General features: G+C 48.5%; 5 protein-coding genes and 1 non-coding gene across 6 annotated transcripts; 3 read left to right on the top strand and 3 right to left on the bottom strand.

Annotated features, from left to right (window-relative positions):
* Nucleotides 1-1,593, bottom strand: LOC127777938 (UDP-glycosyltransferase 73B5-like). The gene has a single exon (XM_052304559.1). It carries the CDS (start codon nucleotides 1,572-1,574, stop codon nucleotides 117-119), a length of 1,458 nt encoding a protein of 485 aa, XP_052160519.1. The 5' UTR covers nucleotides 1,575-1,593; the 3' UTR covers nucleotides 1-116.
* A 4,183-nt stretch (nucleotides 1,594-5,776) lies between these two features.
* On the top strand, nucleotides 5,777-7,312 carry LOC127777774 (flavonol 3-O-glucosyltransferase UGT89B1-like). Its single transcript, XM_052304391.1, has one exon. It carries the CDS (start codon nucleotides 5,897-5,899, stop codon nucleotides 7,094-7,096), a length of 1,200 nt encoding a protein of 399 aa, XP_052160351.1. The 5' UTR covers nucleotides 5,777-5,896; the 3' UTR covers nucleotides 7,097-7,312.
* Nucleotides 7,313-10,686: 3,374 nt separating this feature from the next.
* LOC127775427 (glucan endo-1,3-beta-glucosidase 8-like) lies at nucleotides 10,687-12,572 on the top strand. Its single transcript, XM_052301670.1, has 2 exons — nucleotides 10,687-11,167; nucleotides 11,259-12,572. The coding sequence occupies exons 1-2, from the start codon at nucleotides 10,815-10,817 to the stop codon at nucleotides 12,355-12,357; spliced, it is 1,452 nt and encodes a 483-aa protein (XP_052157630.1). The 5' UTR covers nucleotides 10,687-10,814; the 3' UTR covers nucleotides 12,358-12,572.
* A 626-nt stretch (nucleotides 12,573-13,198) lies between these two features.
* LOC127775428 (syntaxin-125-like) lies at nucleotides 13,199-14,770 on the bottom strand. The gene is made up of 2 exons (XM_052301671.1): nucleotides 14,095-14,770; nucleotides 13,199-14,000 (listed from the first exon to the last, which is right to left on the bottom strand). Exons 1-2 carry the CDS (start codon nucleotides 14,743-14,745, stop codon nucleotides 13,515-13,517), a joined length of 1,137 nt encoding a protein of 378 aa, XP_052157631.1. The 5' UTR covers nucleotides 14,746-14,770; the 3' UTR covers nucleotides 13,199-13,514.
* A 413-nt stretch (nucleotides 14,771-15,183) lies between these two features.
* LOC127775430 (uncharacterized) lies at nucleotides 15,184-18,494 on the bottom strand. Its single transcript, XM_052301672.1, has 10 exons — nucleotides 18,306-18,494; nucleotides 18,121-18,182; nucleotides 17,522-17,641; nucleotides 17,339-17,438; nucleotides 17,139-17,219; nucleotides 16,930-16,979; nucleotides 16,658-16,808; nucleotides 16,027-16,083; nucleotides 15,818-15,939; nucleotides 15,184-15,713 (listed from the first exon to the last, which is right to left on the bottom strand). The coding sequence occupies exons 1-10, from the start codon at nucleotides 18,318-18,320 to the stop codon at nucleotides 15,509-15,511; spliced, it is 963 nt and encodes a 320-aa protein (XP_052157632.1). The 5' UTR covers nucleotides 18,321-18,494; the 3' UTR covers nucleotides 15,184-15,508.
* On the top strand, nucleotides 15,334-15,404 carry TRNAG-GCC (transfer RNA glycine (anticodon GCC)). Its single transcript has one exon. It is a non-coding gene; the product is annotated as a tRNA-Gly (tRNA).
* Nucleotides 18,495-20,024: the final 1,530 nt, after the last annotated feature.

The raw sequence follows: 20,024 nt of genomic DNA, 5'->3' as shown, positions 1-20,024 counted from the left end.
ACAATAAATAAGGTTCCTAGTCAAACCATGATGTGTGTACTGCTGTCCGGCGGTATGGTCAAACTCAATTTTTGTAACAATTTCTTCTCACTTCATTCTGCTGCGGTGACGACATACTAGTAGCTTTCCTGCAGGTCTCCAATCAGTTTCTGCAACGCCACGCGTGACGTGCCGCCGTCGCTCACCGCCGACCTCGCCGCGCGCTGAGCCCACGCGGCCTGCGTCCGCATCCTCCGCCCTTCCTCGCCGCCGGCGTCCATCACCCTCCTGACCTTCTCCTCCACCTCCGCGCTCCCGACGACGGCGCCGGAGCCGACGGCGGCGTCCACCTTGACGCCGGCGCCGACGACGTCCACGACGTGCCTCGCGTTCAGCGCCTGCTCGGCCATCATCGGCCACGCCAGCACGGGCTTCCCGGCGGCGAGGCTCTCCATGACCGAGTTCCACCCGCAGTGGCTCACGAACCCTCCCACCGCCTCGTGGGCCAGCACGCCGCGCTGCGGGACCCACCCCCTGACGACGCGCCCCTGGTCGGGCCCCACGTCCACCGGCGGCGACCAGGTGTTCGACCGCACCGCCCACAGGAAAGGGTGGCCGGATCGCACCAGCCCTCGCGCCAGCTCGTCGAGCTGCTCGTCGGCGACGTGCGCCTGCGTGCCGAACGACACGTACACCACCGACCCCGGCCGCGATGCCCTCTCGTCGAGCCACTCGAGGCAGCCCTCGGGGTCGTCGTTCTCCTCGTCCCGCTCCGGCGTGTCGCCGGAGGCGAGGAAGAGCGGGCCCACCAGCCAGGCGCGGGCTCCCGGCTGGTAGAACGATTCGAAGGAGGCCACGTAGTCGCCGTCCACCGCGGCGAAGCTGTTGACGAGGACGCCCCAGCTGCGGACGTCCGTCGATTCGACGTTCTCGATCATGAACCGGGCAATCGGGTTGTCGGGGTCGGCGAAGCTCGCCACCGTAGGCGGGATCTCCTCCGGCGTGATCGTGACATGTTCCGGCATGCGGGAGACGTGAAAGGGGGCGGCGCCGCCGCCGACGTGCGGGCTCACGACGAGCGACTTGCATATGGCCATGGAGAAACAGGACATGCCGTGGAACACGACGCGGCGGACGCCGGCGTCCGACGCAACGCCGTGCGTGAACCCGAGGAAGAAGTCGGAGACGACCACGAGCGGCGGGGAGGAGGACAGCGACGCCATGAACTCCGCGAAGGGCTCACGCAGCAGCGCCGTGGCACGCAGGAACGCCGGGTAGAGGGACATGGAAGGGAGCGCGTCCGTCGACTCGACGCCGGCCGGCAGCAGCGGTGGCTGCAGCGACGGGAACGGGAGCACGACGAGGTGCACCGACCCCGGCAGGTGGCGGCGGGCGAAGGCGAGGTTCGCCGGGGTGGTGACCAGGGTGACGCGGAGGCTCTTGTGGTGGACCGACAGCGCCGCGGCGAAGTGGAGCAGAGGGAGCGTGTGGCCTTTCGCCATGAACGGGAAGATGATGACATGGTCGCGGCGAGCCTCAGGCTCGCCGCTGCCGGCGGCGCCGTTGACGGCGGCGCGGTTGGCTGAGGCGGCCATGGCACGGGTGTGCTTGTTGCTTGGAGTTGGAGAATGGAAGTTTTGTCTTTGAGTGACGTGTTCCTGATTCGAAACATATACCGTAAGCCGATATCTGTTTGTGACTATTTTAATTACCGCGGCTGCTAGTTTGACTTTATACTTAGCCAATGGGATATGGCGTCAATAACTGTGGACTAGATTTAGTACAATTTGATCTACGAGATGACTTGTATTCCTACTTTGGATCCATCGAAAACTAGTGTTCACGTACTCTCTCGCTTATCTTGTTTATACCTCTGATAAGCACAATACAAAATTATTAACGGTGTATTTGGTTGGTGGGATGAACTTCGATAGGAGATGATCGGTCGAATTTTTTGGTGTTTGGTTGGAGGGCAGGGTAGATGGGGTGGCCTGAAAGAGGGAATATTCCCTCAATATGCTCGATGAAGCCATCCAGTTTTGATTTTGGTGATGTGTCATATTCTGATTGGTTGTGGTTGGTTTGATTTTCTGTTAAGCAAGCTCTAAATGCTTTTTTCTCCTAAACTATTTATCTTTACACCATTATATTTGTTACAATTAAATATTTAAAACAAGATCTCGAATGATTATATATATATATATATATATATATATATATATATATATATATATATATATATATATATATATATATATATATATATATATACATGTACATATATATACATATATATACATATATATATATATATATGTATATATATGACAAATAGGTCCCACAAACTTTTGGCTTTTCTCATCCATGTTATATCCCTCTAACCAAACAAAATTTAGTCGCCTATCCATACAAACCAAACAAAAAATTAGTTCGCTATATCCAACAAAACATGGATGTCCATATCCTATCCATACATGACCGTGACAAACACACCCTTAAAAAAAATTCACTTTACTACCTCAACCTAACCTATTTAGGTACTCCATTTTACTTCAAACAATTTTTGGCCCACTTAACCTTCTAAACTATAAAAAAAGATTAAAAGGGAGATACCTCCCTCCAAATATTAGAACCAAATATTTTTCTGAAAAAATATGAGCTTAATCGTTTCAGGCATTCCAGTTTCTTTTTCAGATATCGTTATTTTCGCGTTTGTCAGCTTGGCACCGAGTTCCAGGCTGAAAATTTTAACCTTTGTATACCATAGATGTTAGACCAGTATCTTGCCCCAATCCAATAGTGTGAAAGTGAAAGTTCTACTGCCCAGTTAGGGCTTGTTTAGTTCCCAAACAAAATTTTTCACGCTGTCACATCGAATATTTAGACACGTGTATGAAGTATTAAATATAGATAAAAAAACCAATTTCACAGTTCGCCAGGAAATTACGAGACGAATCTTTTAAGCCTAATTGTATCATGATTTGATAATGTGGTGCTATAGTAAACATTTGTTAATGGCGGATTAATTAGGTTTAATAAATTCGTCACGCGGTTTCCTGACGGATTAATTAGGTAATGCCTAACCATTTAACATTTCTATAGATCTATTACTAATTTGTCCTACCTTCGTAGAGTTGACTAAAAAAGAAGACCCTTTCATTACCTACATTAATAACACGGAGGATAACAAAGTGATGGTGCATATTGAACAAGTGGAGGTTAAACGGATAAGAATGAAAGTACTAACACAACCAGAATTCTTGAATGATGATGTAAGTTCGCCTATTTAACAAGCCTACTATTCTTTTATAACTATATTTGTTATGTAACTCAACTAGCCTCAAATTCAAGTCATGGATGCATACATTCAATGCCTCCGTTATAAAGTGAAAGGAATCAGGGGAGATGGCAAGGCCTTCCTAGAGATGGCCATTAAAACAGGTCTACTAAATGTAGAGGGAGCGCATGTCGAAGCAAGCAAACCTCGAGATAAACGATGGATTAGAGATATGGCACGCGACTATCTAGCATTTGACATGGTAATACTTACTTAAGCTATCTATGTAATGGCTAATTCAATTTATGACTCTATCTTACTGTTGAACATCTGCAGATTTTCCTCCCAATTAATATTAAAGATACACACTGGTACCTAGCCGTTATTAATGGCAAGCGACGTGAGGTGCAAATACTAGATTCGCTCGCAAAGCCAATCAGTAAAGATCGACCCGATCTAAGGCGTGTGGTAAGCGATACACTTCCACTTGTATAATTCAAATCGGTTTTGCTATGTTTTAACAGTACCAACATTGCACAAAACTTCCTAGCTGCTAGCTATCGAGAGGGAATTACACGGGACAGAGAAACAGCACCCACAGTTAAAACACGATTGGCTTGATTTCAATATTACCGAATGGGAGTACAACAAAGTCCAAAAATTGCCAAAGCAAGGAGACGGGTGGGTGACTCAAACTCTTCCACATGATATTCACATTATTCAATTACGGAAACGTGTTAGCCTAACGACAAAATTCTTGTAGCGTCTCGTGTGGCCTGTACACCCTTAAGTTCATGGAGCATTGGAGCGGATCTTATCTCCCATAAATTCAACTACAGGCAACTACAACAACCTCTATTCATATTTTGCACCAGTGCTTCCCAATATGAAAAACCATTTAAAGTGCACTCCCTTTACATTATGCAGAAGGAAGTGAAAACATTTCAACAGGACTTAGCCGGAATTTTGATCAACTCCGAACTGAACAACATTAAAGATCGTCCACTGCTACCAACCATGACATAACTGGATTATCTTTCGAACATTTACCACAATTACCTTACTATGCTCTCTTCTCCTTATTAAATCATTTACATACTACTTGGGTATTTGACGGATCCCAAACATCATTGATGCCTTTTTGAGATAATATTCATATTTCATATTTGAATACATGTTGAGAAGGAGCGGTATATGAAACCTTACGCTTCGGGGTGACTCAGGGCAGTAAGCTGTCGACGTCACCGACGTGCATCTGCTTCAACGTCGCACCTCAACTCCGATAACCCCTTCGCCAGCATGCGGATACCCTTCGCGCATGCCAACATCTTGCAAACTGACCCTGCTCCCAACCATTCAATCAAATAATCAAAGAATAATACAATGGATTGAAGAACAAACAACCTTAATCTGCAAAATCATAACAGTAAGAAATTTTGACACGTTTACTTACCACCATCCAAGGAGGAGGTTGCCAGAGGGAGACTCGGAGGAGATCGACATGGGATTGCTGGTGTCGCGGAGGAGAACAACGTGAGGTGACTCGCTGGAGAAGGGGACGGCGATTGCAGGGGGACGCCAGCGGTACCGGCACGGTGGAGAAGGGGGCGGGGGATGATGTGGAGGGGAGAGCCGCAACGGCGGCTAGGTCGATGTCCACGGAGAAGGGGCCGGGGGAATGATGGGGAGGGGAGAGCTGCGATGGCGGCTAGGTCGATGGCGACAGCGGCTAAGTCGATGGCGACAGCGGTGGAGTGAAGGAGGCGGCGGTCCATGGGGAGGAGAACGTGGCGGCGGTGGCGGGGGGAAGCGACGTGGTGAAGAGGCCTCATCGAGAGCTGGCTGAGGCGGGTGGAGGGGCGGCGACGCGACGCGACTCGCTGGAGAAGGGGCGGGGGAGGAGGACGGCGATGGTGGGGGCTCACAAGCCGGCGCGGAGACGCCGCCGGAGGAGAAGGCGGCGAGGGCGACGAGTAATGGGCTTCAACGGAGGGAAGCCGCCGATAGCGGGGGAGGCGGGGAGGCGGACGTCGATGGAGGGGCGCTGGCGGGGTAGAAGGCGGCGATGAAGGGCGAGGGCGGCGAGGAAGGGCGAGGGCGACGGCGCTGGAGGGGGAGCAGGCGCCAGGACATGCGACGGAGGCAGGGATGGAGGGGAATGGCGACGGGCAGCGGTGAAATTGTGACGAAGCGAGAGGAATCGGATAGGGATAGGGTGAGTAAGAGACTGAAAAAATACGATAATACCCGTACGCGATTATTTTCTCTTGACGAAAACACCCTTTCATATTTCTACTTCCACTAATACTGGTGAGAGTAGAACTAGATCTCAGCCCTATAATAAAATACGATTAATGGCCCAGATTGCTTTCTAATCAGAGTATAAAGCACCGGAGTGGGGCTGAATATGATAATCTTTACTCCTTAGCGTACAGATATTTAATTTCAGACAAAGGAATACCTTTTTTAAAGAATAAAAGTTTGTTTTGAAACAAGTTGTTGAAGATCATGGGAATACGAACCTACTTAGTAAGTTTTACTATATAATAAAAACATCGGTAGTTCTCAAAAGAAAAAAAAACATCGGTGAAGGACAGCTTCAACTCTGAAGCGCGCACCCAGCCACAACAAAGCCCTGCCATGGCCGCCTCAGCCAACCACGCCGCGAACGGCGGCGCCGGCAACGGTGAGCTACCTTACGCTGGCCGCGACCACGTCATCATCTTCCCGTTCATGGCGAAGAGCCACACGCTCCCTCTGCTCCACTTCGCCACGGAGCTCTCGGTCCACCACAGGAGCCTCCGCGTCACCCTGCTCACCACCCCGGCGAACCTCGCCTTCGCCCGCCGCCGCCTGCCGGGGTCGGTGCACCTCGTCGTGCTCCCGTTCCCGTCGCTGCAGCCGCCGCTGCTGCCGGCCGGCGTCGAGTCGACGGACGCGCTCCCTTCCATGTCCCTCTACCCGGCATTCCTGCGTGCCACGGCGCTGCTGCGCGAGCCCTTCGCGGAGTTCATGGCGTCGCTGTCCTCCTCCCCGCCGCTCGTGGTCGTCTCCGACTTCTTCCTCGGGTTCACGCACGGCATCGCGGCCGACGCCGGCGTCCGCCGCGTCGTGTACCACGGCATGTCCTGCTTCTCCATGGCCATCTGCAAGTTGCTCCCTGTGAGCCCGCCGGCCGGCGTCGAGCACGGCGCCGGCGGTGGATCCCCTTTTCACGTGTCCGGCATGCCGGAAAATGTTATGATCACGGCGGAGGACATCCCATATTCCGTTGCAAAGTTCACCGACATGGACGACCCGGTGACCCGGTTCTTGATTGACAACGTCTTCCAGTCAGACGTCCGCAGCTGGGGCATCCTCGTCAACAGCTTCGCCGCGCTTGACGGTGACTACGTGGCTCCAGTAGAGGCGTTCTACGAGCAGGGAGCCCGCGCCTGGCTGGTGGGGCCGCTTCTCCCCGCCGCCGGCGAGACGCCGGAGCGGGACGAGGAGAACGACGACCCCGAGGGCTGCCTCGCGTGGCTCGACGAGAGGGCAGCGCGGCCGGGGTCGGTGGTCTACGTATCGTTCGGCACGCAGGCGCACGTCGCCGACGAGCAGCTCGACGAGCTGGCGCGCGGGCTGGTGCAATCCGGCCACCCCTTCCTGTGGGCGGTGCGGTCGAACACGTGGTCGCCGCCGGTGGACGTGGGGCCCGACCAGGGGCGCATCGTCAGGGGGTGGGTCCCGCAGGCGGCGATGTCGGCGGTGAGCGACGGCGGCACGTCGCGCGTAGCGCTGCAGAAGCTGGTCGGAGAGCTGCAGAGAAGCTATGACGATGTCGTCATCAAAGTTGGGTGACTCTTCACACCACAAAACGAATTAAGAATTTAAGATAATAAGATGACGATACTGCATGGAGACACACCCGCATCGGTATCTATTTCTTTGTGATTATAAAAGCTGTCGATACATTGTATTTATAATCATATGGTAGCTGGTTATAAGAGTGTGTCATTATTGGTTGTGGTTGTACATGTATCCATCGATTTAAACATGTGCGGCTATGCCGCTACCATCACTATAAATAATCTACACTTGCCAACGGCTTCATTTGTAATGGATATATTATTGTTACAGAGTACGATCTTCTTATTATTCTTGAACGATCCTGATTCATCAAATCCAACAATCTGTATTTCATCTTCTATATCCGATTGAATGAGCCTGATTCATCAGATCCAACAATCCATATTCATCTTCTATATCCGATTGAATGATTCTGATGGACTCCACACACTACACCTCTGACCTACACCTCTCCATCCTCACACAGTCGATCGCACCCCAACCCGCACCCCGCCTCCCGCTCCCACCCCTCGACCCTAATCGCCACCCGTCGCCACCGCTCACTCTTGCTCGCCCACATCGCTAGCAACAGCCGCTTCACCGATCTCCTCTACGCCACCGCCGGAACATCCGTCGCACCGCCACCGATCGATTCCCATTGCCGCCACCGCCGTTCTCTTCCGCCCGCCTGGTCAGTCTCTCCATCACGTCGTCCCCCGACTCCCCTCGCCTCTCTCCCCTCTCCCTTTTCCTTCACGCCGTCCGTCGCCTGCATCCGTGCTGCCACCGTTCTCTGCCTTTTCAATAGTGTTGCCCCGCCTTGAGCTGATTCGCCAAAAGGCACGTATATCATCCTCCATCCCTCCTCCCTTCTCTTTACTCATCCAAAAATTTAATCCAGAATCAACCAAAATAAAACAACGAAAATCATCATTTTGGTATGTCCATCCCATGTTTCTAATCATTATACGTATTCATTTTTAAGGGAATCCCATAACTGTACTTCTGTATTATCATGGGAAAGAATGTTCCTGTGTTCTCAGTGGAGGAGAGTACATGAAATGTTCAGAAAAGAAAGGGCATCTGTCCACCGTTTTTATCTTTAAAACAATTTGCAGACAATTGTGCAACCGATTCCCTGTTAATAATTTCTAATGGAAAAAGGTGTTTAAGCAAGGGCATCTGTCCACCCTTTTTATTTTTAAAGAAGAGCAAGTTGCAGATAACCTGCTTGGTAGCACTTGTGAGACAATCTTAATTATCCTCACTTCAGAATCCTTGAACACCATACGATTTCTCTTGGATTCAGCCCACTCTGCAGGCCCTCCTCTCTAGCTCGATCTACTTCAGTGGCCTCCTCCCATCCTTGATTCTCGTTGCTGGCGTCACATTGGCGGAAAAAGTTCACTTGGTGACCCTCAAAAGTAATCGAAATCTAATCCGTGACCCTAAACCACAGAACCGGATATCTTAACCCCCAAACTATTGAAACCGGTGCAATTTGACTCCTCGGCGGTTTTGGAGGGCGGTTTCACTGACGTGGCAGTATCGACCTAGTCTGTGTGCTGACGTGGCGCTTAGGTGGCATTTCAATTAAAAAAGTTATATGTGGGACCCGTTTGTCATTCACACACACAATTGTGGGGCCCACTGACATGTGGGCCCCACATGCCATCTTCTCCCTTTCTTCTTCCTCCCCTCCCTTCTCTCTTTATTTCTCCCTCTCCCCTACGGCTGTCCGTGGGGAGCGAGCGGCGGCGGCGGCGGCGGTGAGAGCTAGCTGGAGCGACGGCGGCATTGGACTGGAGCTGAAGCAGCGGGCTGGAGTCCATGTCGCGTCGCTCGTCGTTCCTCTCGCACCACCACCACCCGCACCACCCGGCGCCCGGCATCGTGACGTCGTCGATGGCCGAGCGGCAGCGGCGACAGCCCATGGGCGACAGCGGGAGGGCAGGCGGGCGAGGGCAGCGGCGGCTTGCGGCAGTGGGAGGATGAGGGGAACGGCGGCAGGCGGGGGAAGCAGGCCACGGTGGTGACTTCGACTTTGACTCCTGCAATGGCGATGGCGATAGTGGCATGGTCGGCGGCGAAGCGGCCGAAGAGGAACTTGGATACCTCGGCAACGAGCCCCTTTCTCGCATAGCACGTGCCTAGAAAAGGCGTGGTCGCAGACGACGACGAAACCGCGGGGCCCCACAACAAGGCGGAACCACTCGAGGAGAGGGAGCAGGGAGAGCGCGCCGCCGAGGAGGTCGCCTCACGCCGTCACCCCCCTAATTTTGAATGTCAAAAGTACTTTCTTAAATATGGGTTCTTGGACTGTCCATAATGGGGAACAAATTAGATTTTGAGAAGATAAATGCCTAGGTAACTTGGCTTTTAAGGATAAATATTCGTCTTTGTATGCAATTGTTCGAAGGAAAACATCTTCTATTGCCACTGTTATGGGATATGTTCCGCTTAATGTTTCTTTCAGGAGAGCTTTAGTTGGTCAGAATCTTGTTTGTTGGCATGAGTTGTGTGCCTTTATAGTACATATCCAGTTGAATGATTCGTATGATAGTTTTAGATGGAATTTCCATCAGAATGGCTTGTTCTCGGTGAGGTCTATATACCTAGCTTTAATTAATAATGGCTATATTGAGAGAAATAAGTGTATTTGGAAGCTTAAGTTGCCACTTTTATTATTATTTTTTTATTATAATATATATATAGAAATATTAAAGAATTTTTTAAGACACTATATTTGTTTATTTATACTTACACATATAAACAATTATAACAAAATTGACAGCAAATGGTGCATACTATTTATAGTCAAAGTTATCGTTTATTTCTATTTTACATATGCTAAATATCAACTTGCATATTTTTTATGATGTATCACATATTAATTTATCTTATTAAAATATATTTTTTTATGATTTCTTGAGCAACATGAAAAAAAAAGGGTGCCCTCAAGGGATGACTGGACTTTTCCAAATGACGAATTTATTCACTTCATTGCCAAAATAAATCTTACTACTTTCATTTGTTGGTAAAACTAAGGATTGACAATGCTAAATTTCGTCAAGTCAATGAATGTGAAATGTTGTTTAGTTTAATACTTACTAAAATTTGGTGCATTTTGTTAATGGAAGGTTCTGGAATAGTCAAATTTTGATAGATTTTGGTAAGGTTGCAATGGTAAAATCTTGTTTAGTTTGTTACCCTATAAAAATATCAAAATTTGGTCAAATTTATTTTTGCAATGAAGTGATCAGTCCGCAAACCTAGTACATAATCAAATTCAACTTGTACATATGGGGGGAATTAAATCCAACAACAAATGCAGCTGTAGGTTTTCACAAAGGAACACTTTTAGGAATGTTAATTTGGTATTCTTCCGATAGCCAATTTGCAGCATATTCGTGCCCCCAGTTTTCAAAGATTTGCGTTGTTTATTGAAAAACAACACGTGTGCATGCAACTATAAGGTCGTTTTATTTTATTTTTTTCTACGCGAAATTGTTGTGGTCAACAAAGGTCTACAGGTGATGAGCTTTTCTTGCATGTTTTCTGGTCAAACTCCAACCGTTTTACCCGCCTTTTTGTCCTCCTCTCCACAGGAGGTGAGGGAGGCCCGCAGCGCGCGAACACCACCAAATCCGATCATCTCTCACCTAGCTGCCATCGATCCGAAACACAGGGGGCGGGGAGATCGATCAGAGCTGAGACGGCAAACCCCGGCATGGCTCCGCCTCCGCGGCTGCCGGCCGGCGCGGCCGCGCTGCTGCTGCTGCTCGCCGTGGCGTCCCGTGCTGCGGCGGACGGCAACGCCGTGGACGTCGGCGTGAACTGGGGCTCGCAGCTGTCGCACCCGCTGCTGCCCAAGTCGGTCGTGCAGATGCTCAAGGAGAACGGCATCCTGAAAGTGAAGCTGTTCGACGCCGACCCGTGGCCCGTCGGCGCGCTCGTCGACTCCGGCATCGAGGTCATGCTCGGCATCCCCAACGACATGCTGGAGAAGATGAACAGCTACGGGAACGCCCAGGATTGGGTCAAGGAGAACGTCACCAGCTACGGCGACAAGCTCAAGATCACGTAGGGGCATATGCCGGCCGCTCGCCAATGTGTTCGTCCATGGCCGCAATCCCCGCGATGATCCTAATCGTGAGTCTGATCGATCGAGCAGGTATGTCGCCGTGGGGAACGAGCCGTTTCTCAAGGCGTACAACGGATCGTTCATGAAGACGACCTTCCCGGCGCTGAAGAACATCCAGAAGGCGCTGAACGAGGCCGGCGTCGGCGACAAGGTGAAGGCGACCGTCCCGCTGAACGCCGACGTGTACGTCTCGCCGGACAACAAGCCGTCCTCCGGCGCGTTCCGGCCGGACATCCAGGGCCTGATGACGGACATGGTGAAGTTCCTGCACGAGCACGGCTCGCCCTTCGTCGTCAACATCTACCCCTTCCTCAGCCTGTACCAGAGCGACGACTTCCCGTTCGAGTTCGCCTTCGTCGACGGCGGCAAGACCATCCAGGACAAGGGCGGCATCAGCTACTCCAACGTGTTCGACGCCAACTACGACACGCTGGTCACCGCGCTGAAGAAGGCCGGCGTCCCAAGCCTCAAGGTCGTCGTCGGCGAGGTCGGCTGGCCGACCGACGGCGACAAGAACGCCAACCTCAAGCTCGCGCGGCGCTACTACGACGGCCTCCTGAAGAAGCTCTCCAAGAAGGAAGGCACGCCGCTCCGGCCTGGCAAGATGGACGTCTACATGTTCGGCCTCTTCGACGAGGACATGAAGAGCATTCTCCCGGGCAACTTCGAGCGCCATTGGGGCATCTTCACCTACGACGGCAAGCCCAAGTTCCCGATGGACCTCTCCGGCCACGGCAACGACAAGCCGCTCGCCGGCGTGCCCGGCGTCGAGTACCTCCCGAAGCAGTGGTGCGTGTTCGACGACGGGGCCGAGGACAAGTCCAAGCTCCCCGGGAACATCCAGTACGCGTGCGCCAGCGGCGACTGCACGGCGCTCGGCTACGGGTGCTCCTGCAACGGCCTCGACGAGAAGAGCAACATCTCCTACGCCTTCAACATGTACTTCCAGATGCAGGACCAGGACGTGCGCGCCTGCGACTTCGACGGCCTCGCCAAGATCACCACCAAGAACGCCTCCGCGCGCGGCTGCGCGTTCCCGATCCAGATCATCAGCGCCGCCGCGCCGGCCGTCGCCGGCGTCGGCTTATCCGCGGCGGCGTTGCTGGCATTGTTGATGGTGCTGGTGTGAGTATACCGTGTGAGACGGGTGGGTGGGTGCGTGCATGGCGTACATGTATTGAGAGTGGGTCTATGCGTGAATTGAATTGTCCATTTTTCGCAGCGTTCAAATGTGTTGTGAAATTTGCAAATTCTTCACGCCGGATGCATCCTTAATTTTCTCTTGTAAAATTACGTTGTCCGTGTATATAATACTACCTCTGTTCTAAGATATATGACGTTGTTCACTTTTCACATAATATTTGACTATTTGTTTTATTCAAATAGTAATGAATATGTAGAAGTATAAGTTAAGATTATATTTTTATGATAAAATAAGTCATAACAAAATAAATAATATTTTTTAATTAGATGAATGGTTAACGTTATAAAAAAAGTCAACCACGTCATACATTTTTAAATGGAGGGAGTATATATCAAACTGAAAAATGTTTACCGGGTAAAAAAAGGGAAATTTTCATAGTAGTCTACATAGATAGGATAATCAATAGGTTTTTCATTTTCGTTTCTTTTTGTTCAATATATCCTATCTATGCATGAATTGAATTGTCCATTTTGCAGCGTTCAAATCTGTTGTGATTTTTTTTTGCAAATTCTGCTCGCCAGATGTGTCCTTTTCTTTTGAAATGGAATGCAGATAATACCCAATTAGACCTTTTTCGTATAATATCCATAAGAGAGGAGGAATGAAGGGGACTGAGGAGAAATAATTTCACACCACAATAGCTGTTGAATAAATCCCTTCCAAATATCCCTCAAAACCCTTATGGGAGAGATTAAACAAACATGGCCATAACTGATTAAATTTACATTAGCATGGCATTATCATGATGTAATTTGATGGAGGCTAATATTCTTTCAAAGAATGTTGATTTTTTTTCCCATCTCAAACATAGAGAATCCTAGCTAAAAGATTGAATTTGCTGCCAGTATGGAAAAATCATGATCAAGAAATGTTACATCACTGTAATATACATCTCCCCTGCTTCTCATTCAATGAGGAAGGTACAAATTTTGAAGCCTACAACTTCTAACCAAAAAACAGAGATTTTTTTTCCTTTTTAAACGAAAACGAAATTAACATACATGATGGAGAAAAAAATAGTAGATAAATTAATTTGACACATCTGAGTTAGCAGGTTAGCTAGGGAGGAAATGATGAATGAATCATCTGAGCGTCAAGATGCGGAGGTTGATGAGCACCGGGAGGATGAGGACGGCGATGAGGATGATGCCGGCGAGGACGGCGACACACGCCCACTTGCGGCTGCTCTTCTGGTGCTCCCGCGCCACCTCGAGCTCGACGGTGCCCCTGCGGACGAAGGAGCTGGCGTGCGCGACGTGGCTCTCGATGTCGTTGAGCTGGTGTCCCTGGGCCTCGACGAGCGCCGCCATGTCGAGGAACACCTGGTGCAGGTCGAGCAGGCTGCGCTCGATGTCCTTGACGGCGTCGTGCCGCTCCTGGATCTCCGAGATGGTGTCCATCACCTGCCCCCGCCCTTGCTCCTGGATCGCCTTCTGCAGGAACGACTCGCTCTCCCCCGACTCGATGAGCGAATCGATCGTGCTGTCCTCCGCCTTCTCCCCCGTCACCGTGTAGTACCTCCTCGCCACCGTCTCCTTGTACTCCGCCGCCATCCTCGTCCTCAGCCCCTGCGTGCATTCCATGTTCATCGCCGTCCTCCACAAGGATATGACATCCTCTCGTTGTTTGCATGTCACTCAGTTAGGGTCGGTTGACTTATACCTGGAAGTCGTCCATGATGTCCTTGAGCTTCTTGCCGAGGCCGGCGACGACGGAGGTGCGGGTGCGGTCGGTGGAGGAGCCGGGGCCGCAGCCGGGGACCTTGCGGGAGGTGGCGTTGTCTCTGTCGAGGGCCTCGAGCTTGCCCTTGACGGCCTTGGCGCGGCGGAGCACCTGCTCGACGTCGCCGTCCATGCGGGAGCGGAGGGCCTTCACGGCGCGGGCGTCGTGCGCCGTCTTCGTCTCCTCGTTCGTCGACTGCAGCCGCTTGTACAGCGCCTCCAGCCCCTTCATGTCCTCCTTCACCCCCTCCACGTCCTCGAAGAACCTGTCCAGGTTCACCACGCCCTCGCCGCCGGCCTCCATGTCGCTGCCGCCGACGCCGCTCGCCGGGCTCGCGTCGGCATACTTCTTGAACGAGCTCGACGAGAACAGGTCGTTCATCTCCGACGAACGCTTGTGGATCAGCAGCAGCAGCAGCGACGAGGCGAGCGGATGAGCTGAGGAGACGTACGATCGGTTGGACGGGGAGCTTGAAAGAATGGCAATGGGTGAGCTACCAAGAAAGGATATATGGAGTCCGTCCATGAAACTAGTAATTCGACATGAAGTGTAGGGCCTCTCCCTGCCTATTTGTGGCAACGCGCCATGCATTCGCTTCTTGGTCTCGCCACTTTCTTGCCCATCTCCTCTCCAATCATTTGTACGGCGTCAGGCGGTTCTTGTCTTTGTCTCGGGTTAGTCAGGCCGATTCACTCATTCACACACAGAATTCAAGCTGATTCACAAAACTGTTAATCCATGTTCAATAGCCAAATCCATCTGTGCTACGGCATGCAAGCCAGGGATATCTTTCACTGCCACTTTCATAAGAAACAAACTTACTATGTATCTAACGGTAGAACATGAACATCACTGGTTCACAGACTTCTTGCCTTCATGATTAGTTCAGTAGCCCGTTCTTCCAAGCACTTCCTTCTTCTTTGTGGAGCATCTTCCATTTCTGTATCAAGCCAATCATTTTGAGAATCATTTGTACCTGGGATTTTATCAAAGTGTTATCAAACACAAAGTCATTTCTTCTAAGTCAAATTTCTATAAAAAAAATCTGCTCCCTTTTTTCATGTCATATAGGAAAAAAATTCCATTACAAAATACAAATATCCACGTTCCTTACTTAAAGCTATGATAGTTGTAAAACCAAACAACGATTACAAATAAGAGTCACCACCCCTAAACAACGCACCAGTGGTCTAGTGGTAGAATAGTACCCTGCCACGGTACAGACCCGGGTTCGATTCCCGGCTGGTGCAAATTCATTTTTTTTGTCAAATTTAAATGGAGCCAAGGCTATCCAGAAACCAGAATCGAGCCTATCTGAACGTGGGAAGCTGCAGTCCCAGCAAATATTTTTTCCCTAAATGCCACAAATGGAGCGAAGGCTATCAACAATCGAGCCTATCTGCCCGTGCGAAGCTGCAGTCCCAGCAAACTTCAGATGTTTCGGTGCTTCAGCTCGGTCAAAGTAGAAAGACCCTGAGGTTAGCTTCTCTTTGGGTTGCAAAGCTAACCAGATCACTGTATCAGCACCTTCATCGTTTGATCTCAGGTTTCCTGATAACCTAGCATAATAATTGTAATACAAGTTTATGGGTTTGATGTTCAGTGAAAAGCAGATGGATCAAGATAGGCAGTAGTTAGGACTTAGGACAGCAGAAAGCCCTACTTCTCTGAAAGCCCAGGCAGGCTCTTGGAGACTCCAGGTGTGTCAGCCCATCCTGGATGCATCGAATAGAAACCTACCCCCTTGTTGCTGCATTTTTCAGACCACCGTTCGGTGAGTGCAACCTGAATGAAGTTCATAGATTGTTATATTCTCTCAATCTCATAAAGACTAGCATTCCAAATAAAGAAACCACTTCGAGGTTTACAAACCTGAACTCTTTTGTTACGGGCATATTGCTGTGTTCCATCGAAGTTGTTTTCACCGAACTGAAGTACAAACAATAGTGAAAAAGGACTGTTATTGCAGTATCTGACTACTTTCACATGCTACTTCATTTTTATGACAAAACAAAACATCATGATTCTATGGTTTCCATAACTTTAGACATGCATATTTCGTAAAACACTTTAGATATGCATAGAAAGACCATAATACCATTATAAGACAAAAGATGAAAAGGGGAGAAATGCAATTGTACAAACTCTCTGAAATTCACCAAAGCTAATTCGTTTTCAGTGACAATCAGTTGAGGAACTAGATAAATAGGGTGCTTGAATTTTGCACCACAAAGTGAACTGTATGAAAACAAAAAATCAAGTGTTCCACCAACTATATTATTTTGTCCTGTTTTGCTAACTTCCTAGTGGGCCCTCTTAGCAAGTTCTACTGTATAAATATCTTTCTCCTAACAACACTCTTGCAAACTTCGAAACGAAAAAGGTTTTGAGAAAGAGAGGCATGAGCATGACAAACGAAAAAATCGTAATGATTAAGTTTTATTTTCACAATTTACACATTGTGTTCAACTGTGGAATAAGAGCATAGAGGAAACAAATTTACCTGCAAATCCTTATTCAATGGCTCGGTGTACATACCTCCTGAAGAAACTGTAATGACACGAGCATCAGGTGCTGCTTTCTCCAACAGTGGCATTACTAGCTCTGTTAAAGTGTATGTTGCTGCTACATTCACAGCGAAATTGAGCTCCAACCTTTTTTATTTTTAAAATAAAAGGATAAGTTATGAAAGCAAACAAGATATCTGGTTTAGTGAGTACGAAAGTAACTAGGGGAGAATATATTGAGCACAATAAACAACAGAGTATCACGCACCCTTCTGGCGTAGTCACACGCTTGTGCTCTAGTAAACCAGCATTGTTAACCTAGAACAACAACCCATATGTTATAGCTGGTTATTCAAAACCATGATTAATGTAATTTACAAAAAAACTTTACTGAATTATATGGTTATAACATAAAAGAAGCAACAACCAGAGACAAGAAACACATATACGACATAATTTTGAAGAGGCAAAGCTCACCAGGACATGAAGTGGTTTATCTGTTGAAGAGAATTTTGTTGCAAATGATTTGACTTCACTGATAGATGAAAGGTCACAAATCTGCAACACAATACTATTGTTGTGTTAGAGACTTAGTTCAGGTATAGTTACTGTACAACATCACCAAGGTTTATTGCAAATTAGCATGCAGTAAAATTCGGTTCTGAAGCATCATGTACCTCCAGATGAACATTCATGTTGCCAGTTTTAGATCGTATTTGACTGAGAGCAGTCTCTCCTCTTTCCTTGTTACGGCAAAGCATATAAACAGTGGCACCACTGGAAGAATACAAAACATGTGATCACAAGAATTTTACATGTTCAGAACAAATCATCATAGTAGGAAAGGTATAGATCCATACCGTGATGCCAAGCCCTCGGCTGTAGCAAAACCTATGCCGGAATTAGCCCCAGTTACTAGGCAATTTTTCCCATCCAGCCGGATCTGCATATCCTCCTCTCTGAATTTCTTGGCATGTTCCCTGAATAAAAGAATCCTCGTTAGCATGGAACACAAAAATAATGCAGCCATGGTGTCAACAATTGCATCCTTTGACAGCTTTTCATTCAGTACCAAATTGTGTGAAAGTTGTTAACCTACTACACGCAAATAGATTCCTCAGAAAATCCTTCGATACTATTTGCTCCAGTGATAACTAAATAATTCCTGTACTTATTGATGGACAGGGGTTCCCTATCTTTGCACTACTTGGCATAATGGCATCGAACTACACATAATTCGCACAATGCAGCTATAATCACAGTTATTACATCACATCTCCAAAACGGGCCAGAGCAGTTGTATCCTAAAATTCGGGATTTTCCCTTCAAAAAAAAAATCAGGATTCCTACAGGGGATACAGACTATCGTTTCACAGCTAGAACACAACATCAATAAATTGGCAAAGCTATAGAAAACAAGGGGGAAATCAGCCAGGTGACTCGGTGAGATCACGCTTACACGAAGCCGGATTTGGTGAACTGCGTGAAGCCGTAGACCCCAAACGCCGCCGTCCTCCATGCCTGCGCGCCCTCACACACACACACACACACGCCCACACAACCAAATCCACCAAAATTAACCACGCATACAGGAGGACATCAGATTAATGGTGCGAGAGACTAGAGCTGGAGACATCTCCTCACCTTCTGGATGAACATCTTAATTCCTCGCTTCGCTCGCTCGCTCGTTCGTTCGTTCGACCGCAGCCGGCAGGGGGGAGGGGGGAATTTGTCGCGTCGTCGCGCGCTGCTTGATCTTCCTTGCGCGTTCTGGAAGGTTCAAAGGAGAAAAGCGCAAAGAGGAGCTCGGAAGTCAGGCAGTCAAGAGGCGGCCTCGCTGGCCGATTCTGCGCCGCGAGCCGTCGAGCCCAAGCGGAGATGGCCACGCCGCCTCCCGTCTCCGACACGGTGGCGCAAGGCGCCCCCGTTGGGCCGAACTGGACCGGGCCGTGACAGTCTGTCGAGCTTTTTCCAGGATTTTGGTTGGGCTTGGGCCAAACTTTTGGGGCAGCTAATTGGCGCGCGCCCCAGTAACAGCTGGCGCCCCCACGCGGCGCTTTCTGTCTTCTTTTTTTTCGCGTTTTATCTTTTTCGTTTTTCCTTTTTCCGCTTTCCCTCCCCTCGCGGTTTTTATTTTTGTTTCGTGTTTTTTCCTTTTTTTTAATAGTTAGCATACACGTTTTTAAAAATATTTGAGTCGAAAGTTTTTAAATCTTAATTTGAAAGTTTTTTAATTTGAAGAAAGTTTAAAATCTAGAGTTAAAAGTTTTCAAATCTGAGTTAAAAATTTTCAAATCTCGAGTTGAAAGTTTTTTAAAATTAAGATGAAAAGTTGAAAGTGACTGCAAAAAATTCATATTTCATGTATAGATTTATTTTTAATCTGCTATTTAAAAAAATATCCCTAAAAAGAAAAATCTTATCTTAATTATCGTCATTATCTAAAACTAATGTATTAGTTATGTTAGATGCACTCGTCTTGGCAAAAAAAGTTACGAAAAAAAGGAAATCCACCGTACTGCGTGCGCGTTGCCAGCGCGTACGCTCTAGTTAGCTTTTCAGCAAACTTTTGGGATAGGGCAAAGTGGATGGGAATATGTCTAGTTTATCTCCCTCATCCTCATTTTTTCTGTTGATAGAGTCCTTTCTCCCTCGACCGTAAAACCGGGTATAACCCTATAACACATCCTCCATTCTTAGAACCGGTGCAAATTTACTTCTTCTCTCACCACTTCACCAGAAAAGCACATAAAACTCACTGCGTACTCCTAGTATGCATTGCTACTGTACAGGATATTTTCAACACCTTTTCCTATGGCTATTAATTATTCATATATGCTTGAGCAATGATCCTACAAAAAATTGCATATGCTGCTCCTATATAGGGTTGGGAGACATCAGGATTGAAGCTTTCATTCTAATATTTAACCGGACAACTCCGGGGCTTCCTTGGGCAGGAATTGGAGATACAAAGCCAACATCATATTTCACCTTTGCAAGGGCAATCCCAACCAGAGTTGTGTGAAAGAGATGGTCGGCGCAACGCACCTAGTGAACAAGTTGGAAATCAACCAAGCTGCTCTCATTCTGCAACTTGAGACCAGGTTTCTTGTTTCCTTGGATTCACCACTCCATATTAGTACCCACAAGGCCACAACAACATAAACAACTCCAGTGTCAGTACATTTGCATCACTATACGGCCTGACCCTGCCGATTACACAAGCCAATGCAAAGCATATGCTTCTTGGAAGAGTTCTCATGCAAATTGTGACCGGTACAGTGTTAGTAGCACTTTCAGTCCAAACTTAATTAGTTTATAAGCATAAATCATTTAGAAGAAGGTGGGGCATATATGATTATA

This window comes from Oryza glaberrima, chromosome 6 (assembly GCF_000147395.1).
Source record: "Oryza glaberrima chromosome 6, OglaRS2, whole genome shotgun sequence".
In the NCBI taxonomy this organism is placed as follows: domain Eukaryota; kingdom Viridiplantae; phylum Streptophyta; class Magnoliopsida; order Poales; family Poaceae; genus Oryza; species Oryza glaberrima.
The sequence above is the reverse complement of the archived record's forward strand: the minus strand, read 5'-3'. Positions and strand labels throughout refer to the sequence as shown.